General features: G+C 44.3%; 1 protein-coding gene across 4 annotated transcripts in view; it reads left to right on the top strand.

Annotated features, from left to right (window-relative positions):
• The window catches only part of RER1 (retention in endoplasmic reticulum sorting receptor 1), a 560,749-nt gene that overhangs the window by 375,244 nt on the left and 171,075 nt on the right, over positions 1-14,430 (top strand). For all 4 annotated transcript variants that reach the window (XM_044062997.1, XM_044062998.1, XM_044062996.1 and 1 more), the window contains exon 6: positions 9,243-9,378. In XM_044062997.1, coding sequence (XP_043918932.1) covers positions 9,243-9,378 — 136 coding nt within the window. The remainder of the gene's footprint in view (positions 1-9,242; positions 9,379-14,430) is intronic.

Below are 14,430 nucleotides of genomic sequence, written 5' to 3'. Positions count from 1 at the left end.
GATCCTATTTCGGTTCTAGGGTATTTACCCTCCTAATAGCTAGCTAGGGGGGGATCTCTTATGGTGTATTTGTTTGTATATATGTACATGCTTATTTTTTGTGTTTGCCTACTATTTTTTTTGGAAACATTGGCATTTATCCAAAATTTAGTTTTCCAAGAGGGCAACTGGCATCTGGGGCAAGAAACACTGAGGAAAATGACGTCGGCTGATGCCTTTATACCCAAAGACCAGCAGAGATGACGTCGGGTGAAGTGCGACACCAGCCGAGGCCAGACCCAGACTTTGGAATCCGGCCGACCGAAGGGCTGCCTGACGACAGGACAACCCATTTGTTAGGACTGCAGATGCTATCCTGTTCGGACATCTACATTTATGGTAGGTACAAAACTGTACTTTTTGTACCTACCATAAATGTAGATGTCCGAGAGGAATGCATCTGCAGTCAGGATTACCCACCCTCCTTCCCCTCTGAGGTACTCCTAGGGTATTTACCAATCTTCAGCTAGCTTGGGGGGGATCTATTATGGTGTATTTGTTTGTATATATGTACATACATGGTTATTTTGTGTGTTTGCTCTCTACTATTTGGAAACTTTGGCATTTATCCAAATTTAGCCTACCAAGAGGGCACCTGGCATCTGGGGCAAGAAACACTGAGGAAAATGGCGTTGGCTGATGCCTTTATACCCGAAAAACTGCCGCAATGACGTCGGGTGAAGTGCGACACCAGCCGAAGCCAGACCCAGACTTTGGAATACGGCCGACCGAAGGGCTGCCTGACGACAGGACAACCCATTTGTAAGGACTGCAGATGCATTCCTCTCGGACATCTACATTTATGGTAGGTACAAAACTGTACTTTATGGCTATTCCTCCTTTCTTAGTTTTGCACAGAGACGGGGGGTGTCTTCTTACTAGTCCTTGTTTTATGCCCGTAATGGTCAGTGAGTAGTCCCTTAATCACTGCGTTCATCTTCCTTTCCCCTAAGTTTGCCAGTGAGAACGTTCTTCACTCCGTTTGCATAGACAGCTCAGATACTGTTTGAGTAAAACTAAAGTTATTTGCAAATCTGAGCAGCTTTTTGTTTCCTTTCAACCCAGGACTTTAGGTATAGCTGTTTCAGAGCAAACCATCTACGCCTGGATTTCTAAGGCCATTTCTTTTTGTTATTCTTTTCATAGAATGTTTTTCCTTGTTAGTAAAGGTGCATTCTAAAGGGCAATTACCTCCTCCGGTGCCTTTTGTAAGGGTCTGGATAATAATTCCATGATTGAGGCTGCTACGTGGTCCTCTGTTCATACTTTTACTAAGCATTCCAAGTTGGATGTTATTTTCAGGGACAGGGTAAACTCTTCCAGGGTTATCCTGCATGGATTTGTAGACAGCTCTTCTATACCTTCCTCTTCCCAGGCTTACTCTTGAGCACTTATACTTAAATCACTGTTGGAGTATTCACTCCTGTCCCTCCTTCTCCATGTGTACTAGCTCTTGCCTTGCATTTTTTCTTGCCTTCCTGGCTGAGGGATGATTATTCTTCTGGATGCATATGTTCCTTTGCCCTGTATTTTTCTTGCCTTTTTGTCTGAGGGTTTCTTCTTCTGGATGCATATGTATTTGTCCCTAAAGGATAGTCTGTTCCTCCTGGAGCATTTTCAGTTTAGAACGTGAGCGTCTGTACTTCACCTTGATGCCCTGCGTGGGGTGCGTGTGTGTGACATACGATGCCTATAAGAACTAAAGGCTTTGGAACACTGGCTAGATGTTGGGCTGTCCTTGGCAGGCGATCCTTTAGGTAAAGAATACTGCAACAGTGAAGAGAAAGACATATAAATATGTAAAATTTTACACAATTGTACTTGCTTCCTGGTTTCAACTATTTGGAGAGGGGGGTATACGATTGCTGTAGGTCTAAAGTTAGTAATGTCTTTTGAATTTCATTCTTTGTGAGGAGGGGTAATGTGTGACTTTTTCCAGAGGGTAATGTGGGATTCCTGGATTGACCTATTTATAATGACTAAGACCGGATAAGCATTGCTATTAGCTGCTTATTTTAAGGTTCTCATTTGGACGGTCAGTAGCTAAAGTAGAGCATGGTTTGAGTTTCAGTAGTTTTATATAGAATGTGGACACAGTTTGAAGTTGAAAGTGGATGTGACTTTTAGGCCAGGTTGGCATTAAATGTTGGGGTATTCCTGGTTAGAGATGCTACACTTAGTATGAAATAAGAGTTGAATTGTATTGCGGTGGTAGCTGTTGGGAAGCAGGGTTAAGGTTAAATTTTTGGCCAAGATGCAGGATTTCTTTAATGGCTTCCCAGAGTTTTTAGGGTTATTCTGAAAAGTTTTATAGTATAGTTTACTCCAGTTATGATGTATTCTGAAGTTTTTAAGATGTTGTGGTGCTTTCTCTTTTTGCCATTCTTTTACATACCGCTTCTCTATCCTACATTAGCATTCTACTCTTTTTGGATAGCCAAATTGCATTGTTAGCCTCCTTTTTATAGGAGGTGCAAAGGCTATTTACTATATTCAGGAAAGTTATGAGCGGACATCTGATCCGCTGTGGTGACACCTAGCCAGGAAAAGCTGAAAGAAGAAGAAGGAAAGTTGTACTGAATTTGTATACAGCATCATCCATGGGGAGGATTTTTAGGAAGTTCCAGTTAGTAGATGATAGGGTAGTAATGAACATTTCTGGGTTAAACTTGGAAAGGTTGTGTGTTTTACGTGAATGAATGAGATGTCTGATTGTATAGATTGGGAGAGGATCACCGAGAAAGTCAAACATTGTACCTCTGGTGGTGTATTTGCTATGGTCTGATACTAGGATCCAGTCTAATAGGGAATTTCATGTCTTGCTATTATGTGTGGGGCTGTAACTGGTTGTGTGAAAACATAAGATCATGTTAGATGTCTGATAGTTTGTTCAACCAACTGGCATTCATATCACTTAGTATTTTCATGTGGAATTCTAATTTATACCCAGTGTAGGATGTCCTCCAGTAGAGCTGTATTGTTGCCAGGAGGGATGCAAAGGACAGTAGTACATATTTGTAAGTTATTTTCAGGAAAGTAATAAGCAGATCTGCAGAACTGAAGTTTGATATTGGTTTGTTATAAGGGGAAATGTGGCAGCTGTTGGGAAATTTTAAAGCAATAATTAGTGTTGATGAAGTCTGAAACTGGTACAGGATAGGCATCTCCTGTTGAATGTATGGAATAGAAAGGTTTAAGAGGCTAGAGTATGTGGCTGTAGTTAAAATAGGAAAAAATGAGAGTTTATTTGGGAAAAGTAGGAGATGCAATGTAGAATAGATAGGTGCTGTTAGGAGGAGGTATGAGTATGAATGGATATGATGCAAAACAGTATGGGAGGGAGAAAGATAGTTGTGAATGGTGCTAAAAAATGACATGGAAGTTGGGAGCTGGGTAGAACTATGAATGTTTTGTATGAGAGTAGTAAGGTTGTTTGGGAAGGGTTAGGGAATAAAAGTCAACACATGAAGTGTGTATGTGGGAAGTGTAATAGTAGAGTAAGAGTGGTAGGTGAGAATTGGGGAAGGGTATGGGAAAGTAGCAGTTTTCCTACCCTCACATCAGATTATAACAGATTAATCTGTTTGTAGCTAGTACAAAGCATTTAACAAATAGGTACTAAGTAGAACAGGTTTTATTTCATTTCCTCTGTGCAGTGTTGTGGCAGCTAGGGAGATTAAGTAACTGGCATATACAGTGTAATCTGCTGGTGAAGAGAAGGGTTAGTAGCCAACTAAGTGATTCTTAGAGTGCAAGGGCTACTCCTTTGGAAGGGAGATTTTACAGCCACTTTCCAGCACAGGGCAGACACACATTTGACCAGTTAAAGTAAATTTGCTTACATTGTACATTGACAAAGTTGTCAGTGAGAAATTTTGAGAGCCGGGTCTTGTGGCAGAACTCTGGCAGTATTTGGGTTGGATATAGTGACCAAAGGCTACTGTACAATGACAAAGTCTCAGTGAAAATGTTTGGTCTTGTGTCTGAGCTCCTGCAGTATCTGGGGTCAAATGTAGTCACCACAGGCTCTGCACTGTGAAAGAAGATGGTGACTGAGTGGACAGTGGAAAAAGTGCATTTTGTGTTTATTGCAGCCTAAAATAAGAGTATGTTAGTTGGCAGTATATCAAAATAATTAGACAGGTATGTTATTGCATAATCAAATAGTATGAAATCTCTATCCATCAGTTTATGTAAGCTGAAATAATGATGATCTTCATGTTTCGCTGTTGCAGTCCTGACTATTGGTATTTCCTGCTGTGAAAGCCCTCTGCTGGCCTGACTACCAGAGAAATTTCTTTCCAGCTTCCAGGCTGCCAGATGCCCTGACCTACGTCAGTACGTTCGGGTATAAAGGTAGCCAACCTTCGTCATTCTTGCTGCGGAGACCGAAGCTGTATTCTATTGAGTTGGTCAGTCTGCACCAGAGAGAAGTGTCGTCAGACAAGATAAGTACCCCACTGGGGAACTTTTTCTTTCCTTGCTTATGTCAGATAAAGTATACAGCTGTCTTCATTGTAGAAAGCAGATCCCACACAGAAACTTTCATTCTTTTTGTGTTTGACTAGGCCCATATCACAACATCATTGGTTGTCAGTTTTGTGAGCATTTCAGTACTACAACACTTAGGTGTAGGGCAGTGTTTCTTGCTAGATCCCCTAGTCAACAGTCTTCTCTCTCACCTTCCATGGTGTGTCTATCAGTCGTACCAAATACGATCTACCTAAGCGAAAGAAAGAAAACAAACAAAAACTTAGGTTGTTGGACGACATTCATTCATTGCCTGCTGCTTCCTCCAGGCTTGTGATTGTTGAACAAGGTGAGGAGCTTTTGCAGCCCCCTTCCTTTGCTGATCCAGTAACTCAGGCCTCTGTTGAGACCCTTTCAGAGTTAAACATGCTATTGGCTCCATCCACCTCTACACAAGCCTCTGGCATTGTCTGTCTGGTCCAGGACCGTTCTGCAGGCCCTGGTGTCCGAGGACCGTGTTCCACCCAAGAGATTTTGCAACCAGGCCTCAGCTTACGCCAGCTCTGGTACATTTATTTCAGTCTCTGGAGACGGGCATCAGGGTGTTGGACACCCTTAGGCCTAAGGCCTTACCCACCCCTAAGACTGCCTCTGTCCCTAGGCCTTCAGTTAGGCCCTCAGGCTCTATTCCTTAGGGGTCACAGCAGGATTTAATCAGGTTAGCAAGGACCAGCCCTCCATTGTTAGATCAAGACAAGATCCAGGGATTACTTTTCCTAGCAAAAGAAAAAGAAATGATCCACAAGTCATTTACCTGCATTCTATCCTTCTGAGGTAGACTCTGAATTTGAGGACTCTGGGTCTGAGGAGGGCCCCTTCTTTATCTCCTGTGAGGACTCCAGACACTAAGGAAATCCTCCCTTCAGCGTCACCTCCTGAGGATTTCACTTTTGGTGAGAATTTGCATGCCAGAAGGTAACATTTTCAGTGGGAAGGCCAGGACTACCCACAGACAAAAAAGAGGGTTAGGGAATTCCTGGACTTAACTGAACATAAGCCACTGGCTATAGCTCCCATTCTAGAAGTAGTGGAAGATGTCTTCCAGGAGTCTTCCATTAAACCTGACTCCCTCCCGCCTGCCCCTTGTAAGCCAGGCAGGTTTTACAGGGTCCAGGATTCCCACAAGTATCTTTTCAGAAACCCTACTGCTGACCCTGAAGTTATCACTCCAAGATCAAAAGGAGCCAGAGCCAGTTCCTCTAGGAACCAACTCCTTACAAACAGAGAACAGGGTACTTGGCAGGTGTGGCAAGAAGGTTTATGCATCCACCACCCTTGCCATGAGGGCCCTAAATTGTCAATTTCTTATGGTTAAGTGCCAACAGACTATCCTAGAATATCTTAAGCAAAAGGTCTCAGTCCATGAATACAAAACCCTTGCTAAAGAATTGACTGACTTCTGTTATTCTGTCCATAATATCCCCCATGTCTTCATGGTCTTTCTAGACCTAAAAGGTACTTATCTGCACATAACCTGTTCAGGAGTCACACAGAAAATTTCTTCACTTCAGGGCATGATCCAATTCCTGTCAATTTTCTGCACTGTCCTTTGGCTTATCTGCAGCACTAAGAGTGTTCACAAAGTGCCTAGCACCATCAGTAGCCTTCTGCAGGACGATGGGGCTACAAATCTATCCTTACCTGGATGACTGTCTCCTACAGGCCACAGATCAGGCCAAGCTTTTTAAGGACCTCATATTCACCCAGGACCTCCTTTCCTCTCTGGGGTTCACAGTGAACCTACAGAAATCCTGCAATTAACCAACATAAAAGATTGTCTTCCTAGGGCACATCTGGACTCTTCTCTCCCAAAGGCCTTCCTCCTTCCAGAACAAGTCTCGTTCCTGACAAATTTCTTCCACAGGATCCAATTGAGACGTTGCATCTCAACAAGGGAATTTCTTCAAGCCCTGGGATCCATGGCCTCATGCATCCTCATGGTTCCTTTTGCCAGTCTACACATAAGGAAGCTCCAGTGGTACCTGAATGTCTGATGCCAGAGTTCACATTCCTTAGAGACCAAGATCCCCCAATCCCCAGCTTCAATGCAGATTTTGCATGGCGGGTGCATGCTTGCTCCAACAATCAAGGCTTCCCCTTCAAAATCTCCTCTCTGGCTCACACCCTAACTACAGATGCCCCGGAGACAGTATGAGGGGCTCACTTCCAGAACCTTCAAATCCAGGGGAAGTGAGATGCCAGATGCAAAGCCAGACGCATCAACTGGAAGGAACTCCTAACCGTATTAAAGGGGCTATTAGCCTTCAAGGAAAAATGGACCCCAGGTGTCCTGTTAAGACACAACAATGCCACAGTTATGTGATTCATAGACAGGGAGGGACACATTCTCAACTCCTCTGCCATCTGGCAATACAAATCTGGGAAACAGCTCACTCCTTGGGCTTGCACCTGATGGCACAAATACCTTCAAGGAGTCTGAAATGCTCTGGAAGACCATTTCAGCAGAAACTTAATGGACACTCATGAGTGGCATCTGCACCCAAAAATCTTCCAGTCAATATCCCAAACATGAGGAATTCCACAGGTGGGCCTCTCTGCATCCAAAGAGAATGCAGACCTGCAAACAGTAGGCAGCTTGGAAAACAGATGCCTTCTCCTTCCCCCTGGACAAAGCTTTTAATTTATGCAATTCCCCCCGTACCCCTTCTTCCTTGGTTTCTGTTCAGAATAAGAGAAGAGGGCCCAAGGGCAATTCTTATAGCTCCAGACAGCATTGGTACCCCCTCCTCCTTAAACTTGCCAACCAGAGCCCATGGCTACTCCCTCAGAGAGTAACTCTCCTCACCCAGCATGAGGGAAACTGTTCACCCCAATCAGCAGACCCTCACCCTTGCATTGTGGATGAGCCCCCCAAAAAACACAGTGGTGTTAGCTTGAATAAACAGGTGCTAGACATCCAAGAATCTAGAAGGCCTAGCACCAGGAAATCCCACTCAGTTAAGTGGAAGAGATCTCTATTTGGTGCAAAGATCACCACCTTGATCCCAAATCAGCACGTTTCCAGCATCCTGGAATACCTGACTTGCTGCTGAATCAGGAGAATGTTTCATTCTTCCATTAAAATCCATGCTTCTGCTATCTCTGCATGTGTAACCTGCCACTGTCCCCTTTTCTCCCATCCGATATTTAAGCAATTTCTTAGGGGAGTAATCCACATTAGACCACCCAGAAGGAAACCTACTCTTCCTTGAGACCTTAATGTTGTGCTAGAAAAACTGACATTGCCACCTTTGAGCCAGCAACTTCTGCAGACTTAAAGTTCCTGACATGGAAAACAGTTCTTCTGGTTATCACTTCAGCCAGGTGGATCTGTGAGTTGCAGGCCCTCGTGGCAGTGGAACCTTACCTTATCTCCCACAGGGATAGGGTCTCTTTCAGAACCAATCCGTCTTTTATGCCTAAAGTGGTCACTGACACCTCTGAATCAGGCCGTCCATCTCCCTACCTTTTTCCCCAATCAACAAAACAAAGGGGAGCGAATTCTGCATTCCTTGTATGTGCACAGACAGCTACATTTGTCTGGACAAGACAAAAGCTTTGAGAAAAAAACCTGACAGCTTTTCATTAGCTTTGCCTCTGGGAAAGAAGGCAAGCCTGCCTCTAAGCAAACTGTTTCCAAATGGATTTCCCACTGCATTTGCTTTTGTTATAGCTCCGGTGGCAAAGTGCCACTGGTGGGGATAAAATGTTATTCCACCAGAGAAACTGCTACTTCCACTGCCTTTCTAAAGGGTGTTCCCACCAAGGACATCTTGGAGGCTGCCACTTGGTCTTCTGTGCATACCTTCACCATACGCTATCCCCTGGCATCCTTCTCCAGGCCTATAGCAGGCTTTGCCATTGCTGTCCTGCAGGGCATCCTCTCTTCCCCTTAGGCACCTTTCCTCCCTCCTTTCAGCTTTGGGAATCTTCCTAGTAGTCAGGAATGCAGCAGTGAAACACGAAGAACATAGTACAGTTGTGTATACTTAATATAAATGTAGATGTTAGTGTATTCACGGTTAGTCTTTCCCCTCCCACCAACCCCCTCAGTCTACTATGTAGCTTGATTCTGTTTTATTACTCAGCCAGGGGGGCCCCTCCTTGGCTCCCTTCCTATGTCAGATTCTCCTTTGGGTACCTCCTGTCTGGTTAGGGCTCCTCCTAGTTGAGGGTCAGAAAACATTGGTATCATGATACAGGTTGGCTACCTTTATACCCGAATGTACTGACGTCGGTCAGGGCATCCACCAGCCTTGGAGTCGGAAAGAAATTTCTCTGGTAGTTGGGCTGAGCGAGGGCTTTTCATGGCAGGAAATAGCAGTGGTCAGGATTGTAACGATGAATGCGCTAAACATCTATATTTATGGTAAGTGTACACAACTGTACTTTTCCTCTTCAGGTGGAGCCCTGTCAGACCAAGCATATATGCTTTTTTTTTTTTCTTTTTTAATAGCAAGTGCCTGTATTTTCTCAGTTTTAATGGTATTACTGCATGTGGTGTTGGCAATAAGTAGTTCAGCTTCTGTCTTTGTTTTTACACCTAGGTTTTTGAAACTTAAAAAAAAAAAAAAAAAAAAACTTTCACAGAAGAATAATAATGTCATAAAATGTAAAATATGTGCTTATGAGCCTCTGCAGACTAATAGTCCTTCTCTTTTTCTGACTTTAAGGCATTCAGCAACAAAAGGTGTTGTTATTGCAACAGTCTGCACATTCTTTGACGCTTTCAACGTGCCTGTTTTTTGGCCAATCCTGGTCATGTACTTCATCATGTTGTTTTGTATCACCATGAAGAGACAGATCAAGGTAAATTGAAGGATGTTGATGAACGTTTGCACAGGAGCCTACATTTATGAAAACTGTTGCTCAGGAACAAAGGTTTTAACTAGAAAACTAACCTTTTTTTTACTTATTCGTATGTATCCTTTCCAGACTCTGCATCTTCCTTAATAAATTTAGAAGTGTGACAGAACTATTGGATCTGAATGAGGTGGAGTGATTAGTAAAGAAGGCTCCTTTGATACTTTTTTGCAATACTCTTTTAGCATGCGCTTGGATCACACATACTTCATAGGTTCATAGGTTCATACTAGGCTATCTGCCCGAGGGCATTTACAAGCCTAGCCCATCGTTTTGTGGCTTACGCCACCCCTTTAGTATGGGGAACTATACCCATTATTTTGCTGTGCCTCTGTCGAGCAGTGACACTGAGGTAATCCCTGGGGTATATCTGCGATCTCCCATCCATTGGTCAAGATTTCTCTTGAACAAGGCCAGCGAGGTGCTCTGCCTCACATGTACCGGGATTTTGTTCCACAGCATAGGGAGTCTTTGGGTGATGAATCTATCCCTCCAGCACGTCCTATTAATAGCCGTGTCAAGGTTTAAGTCTCCCGCCCTTGTGGCTCTGATGGATCTAGATTTTTTGAGGTGAAGCATATTCATCAAATCTGGGTTTGACATGGCCTTGTATGTTAGGCAAAGGTCACCTCTGAGCAAGCAGTGGCGACTGAATAGAGCTGGAGTTCTTTCAGTCGGGCAGCATAGGACAGATTCTTGAGACCCTTTATCCTTTTGGTGAGGAACATTTGTGGCCTCTCCAGCTGCTGCAAGTGTCGGGTCAGATACATTCGGAATGGCGCATTGTACTCAATCATTGGTCTGATGAGTGATGAGTAAAGCGAGACTATGACCTCCGTTGATCTAGATGAGAATCCTTCATGATAAGGTGGGCAATGTAGAAGGTCTTCCTAACTACTTTAGCTACATGGGTGTCGAATGACAGACTACTATCAACCTGGGTCCCCAGGTCCCTGATAACTTCTTCTGTGCTCAGTGGATTGCCACCTATTTGGTAGCTAGGGGTAACCTTGTTTTTCCCGAAGGGTATGACTATGCATTTTTGGCATTTAACTTTAGGCCGTGGCTCTGGCACCAGTTATCCGTTTCTGTGAGACCCTTCTGAAGGATATCTGTGTCAGATGTGTTTTCTACTATGGCCCAGTTTGCAGTCATCTGCAAACTTTGTCAGCCATAACCCTCCTGTGTTTGCTTGTACTGAAAAGTAGATGCCAAACAAGAGTGGGCCCAGGACTGAGCCCTGTGGGACACCACTTGTGACAGGCTTTGAGTCTGACATGGCGCCAGCAACTCTGACCCTGTGGGTTCTGTCACTCAGCCAGTTTGCAACCCATCTTGTGATGTATAGGTTGACATTTAAGCTGATGAGTTTTTCAATGATACCCGAGTGGGGTATTGTATCAAGGCCTTAGCCAGATCGAGGTAGGCTGTATGGACTGCCTTTCCTCATCAATGGCTTTGGTGACTGTTTCAAAAGTCAACCAAGTTTAAAAGGCATGATCTGCCTTTGACAAAGCCAAACTGGGTTGGATCCAAAGTCTGCAAATTCCCTATGTCTTTATTTATGAGGTCCATTATGATCCTCTCCATGGCTTTGCAGATAAGGCTTGTCAAGCTAATGGGCCGGTAATTTCCAGGGTCGGTGGAGGCACCGCCTTTGTGAAGTGGTACCACAGTTGCAGTGCGCCACTCCCTGGGTACGTATCCAGAGGTAAGACTATGATTAAACAGCTGTCCTAGCTGTGGGTTTAATTCCTCATTGAGTTCTGTAGTCAAAGATTGTGCACGTATGGAGTGCAAATTGATTTTGAAGGTAATGCTTGTATTAATTCATATTTGTCAGAAGTATGAACCATTACTTTTGAAATTAGATAGGATTTGACTTGCAAAAGTGTTTTTTTTCCACTTCTGTGGTAGAAGATCCCTGTAGAGACCTTTACATTACTTTAGGAACCCCACTTATTTTACTTGCTCTGATAGTTATTTTATAATTAATTTTGTGATAATTGCATTTTAATCTGGTACACAGATGTACATCATATTAATCCCTGCTACAACAGCTTTAACTAATGTGGATTATATCCTTCCAAGGATGTAACAGCAGGCAAACTTCCAAAGCTTCGAGGCACTTTCCCCTTTCTCAAACCAGTGAGCAGCTCAAGCTAGATGCATAAAATCACAGATTTGAGTGCCAAGCCCTTCAGAAGTTTCCTGCTGTTAACTAGCACTTCTCTGATGGCTTTTGAGAATCAGTGGTTGGCTTGTGCTGATGTTCTTCGTGTTTCACTGTTGCAGTCATTACATTTGGGTTTTCTGCTCGCAGGTAGCCCTCAGTCAGCCTGATTATCAAAGTCTTGGGTCCTGCGTTGGTTGCTGTCTCACCTTCCTTGACGTCAGGTAGTCAGGGGTATAAAGCATGCAGCCAACGCCATTACATCAGTCTTTCTTGCCGTGTGGTGCCCGAAGCAGTTCAAGTGCCGGTCGGCCGACTCTTGAAATTTTCTTTAGCAAGTTTCAGGTCTGAAGTCTTCAACTAAGTTAAGTATCCCGTTGGGGATTCTTTTTTTTGCTCTAAACTGATGTCAGTAAAAGTTAGCAATTGTATTACTTGTGGAAAGCATATTATTGGATTACTTAAACAGAAAATGATGTTGATTCCTGACTGTGCTGAAAATAAAGAATTACAGGGTTTAATGCATTCTGCCGAACAAGTTTGTAAACATACTTTGCAATGTGGTTTTGATTCATTAGAGGCACCTTGCAGAGCTACTGTCACTGGGTCTGTACTTAAAAGGCATGCTTGGCTTAACCAGCAAACTTTGACAGATCATGTTAAAGCTAAATTACTGGATGCTCCCTTAAACCAAGACTGCCTGTTTGGCAACAAAGCAGAAAAAGTACTTAAAAAGATGGAGGAAAAAGCTAAATCTATGCAAACTGTTAAAAGATTTCCTGCAAGTACAGCCTCCCAGATTTAGTAGGCACTGGCCTTCTAAGAATTGGTCCTTTCCTGTCTCTTCCAGGCCTTCAGTCCAAACCCAGGACCAGCAAGACCACCCAGGCTTCAGTCTCAAGGTACTCGCAGGCCTAAGCAGTGGGGGGCTCCCACTTCCAAAGCTGGAAGCAGTAAGACACCCCCCCCCCATGGTAAAGTGTCACAATGACTTAACCTTAATCCTGCCAAGCCCTACTCAACTGACTGTTCCTTTAGAGGGAAAGATCGCCCTGCATGCAAAAAACTGGTAACTCATTACCCAAGACAAATTGGATGTCCTTCAAGGATGCATCTGCAGTCCTTACAAATGGGTTGTCCTGTCGTCAGGCAGCCCTTCGGTCGGCCGGATTCCAAAGTCTGGGTCCGGCTTCGGCTGGTGTCGCACTTCACCCGACGTCATCGCTGCAGTTCTTCGGGTGTAAAGGCATCAGCCGACGCCATTTTCCTTGGTCTTTCTTGCCGCGTGGCGCCCGAAGCAGAAGCTGTTCGCAAGTGCCGGTCGGTCAGATCCAGCGATTACTACTACCGAATACTACTTCGAAGACTTCTAAAAAGCTAAGTACCCCGTTGGGGACTCTTTCTTGCCTCAGCCGATGTCAGAGAAAGTGAATAACTGTTTATCTTGTGGGAAACAAATACCTCATAAAGATTTCCACTCCTACTGTATACATTGTTTAGGCCCAGACCACGACATAGTAGCTTGTCTAGCCTGTGCTTCTTTTAACCGACGGACGCTTAGACATCGGTCGGAGTTTGCTGAACAGATTTTCGGCTCTGATTTTGCCTATATTATGCCGTCGGATCCTCCGACAACGCAAATTACCAAAAAACGCAAAGAAAAGGACCGACACTCGCGGTCCGCGGTTTCGGCCGAAACCGCGATTAAGCAAACCGCGAGTGTCTCGGTTTCGGCCGAAACCGAGCAAGTGGTTCTTTCTTCAGCCAAAACCATGCCTTCTACCGAGGCCTCCTCTAACCTGGTAGAATCGGCTTCTGAAATCCAACCTTCTGTTGCGATTTCATAGGAATTATCAGACACTATTCCCCTGGAAATTTCAACCCCTGCACGTGGAGCTGCTAGGCCTCCTGCAGCCATGTCTATTAAGGCCTTTGCCAGGGCTAAAGCAGCCAAAGCTTCAAAAACGGTGCCTGCCAAACCCCCCTCACACAGGCCCAGCACTAGCTCTCATATGCTTTCTTTGGCTGAGGATCTAATTTCTTTAATTCGTGGATCCCAGCCTCATCCAGACAGGACCACTCTCCCACCTCCAGAAAAGAGGCCTAGAGCAGAGCCCCCTGAGCCAGTATCCACAGATGATTCCTCTGATGACTCAGAACATACAGACCCTCCTGAGGCTCCTTATTCTCCTTACGAAGATTCTGATGCTGAAGAGTCCATTCCTTCAGCCTCTCCACCTGAGGAATTTTCCTTTGGGGAAACCTTGCATGCTATGAGGGAACAATTTCAGTGGCAGGGCCAAGATTTCTCAGACTCCAGAAAAAGGCTTAGAACCTTTCTACATTTGCCACAACATAGGCCTTAAGCTATACCTCCAGTTCTTTCTGTTGTAGATGATGCATTTAATGATGCTTGCACTGCTCCTGATTCATTACCTCCGGCTCCTGCTAAGCCCGATAGGTTCTACAGGGTCCCGGACACTCATCACCATTTATACAAGGCTCCTTTTGCAGATCCAGAGACTATCTCCCAGGGCCCTAAAGCTGTAGCAGCTACTTCTACTGAAAACCCCCTCCCCTCTGAAAGGGAATCCAGGTCCTTAGAGAGATGGGGTAAAAAAGTTTACACTTCTGCTACCTTGTCAGCTAGGGCTTTGAACTGCCAATTTCATATGATTCAATATCAAGAGTTTATGCTTGACCAGTTAACTAAAAGCTGTCCTCTGAACAATCTTTAGATAAAAATATGTTCAGGAAATGGTACATAACATACAGCAGGTTAGTAACCATTCTTTAAAATGTGGCTATGATGCACTGGAGGCTTC

This window comes from Protopterus annectens, chromosome 2.part1 (genome assembly GCF_019279795.1).
Source record: "Protopterus annectens isolate FY-2018-M chromosome 2.part1, PAN1.0, whole genome shotgun sequence".
Classification (NCBI taxonomy): Eukaryota; Metazoa; Chordata; order Ceratodontiformes; family Protopteridae; genus Protopterus; species Protopterus annectens.
Note: the sequence above shows the minus strand (reverse complement) of the source record. Positions and strands in the feature narration are given on the sequence as shown.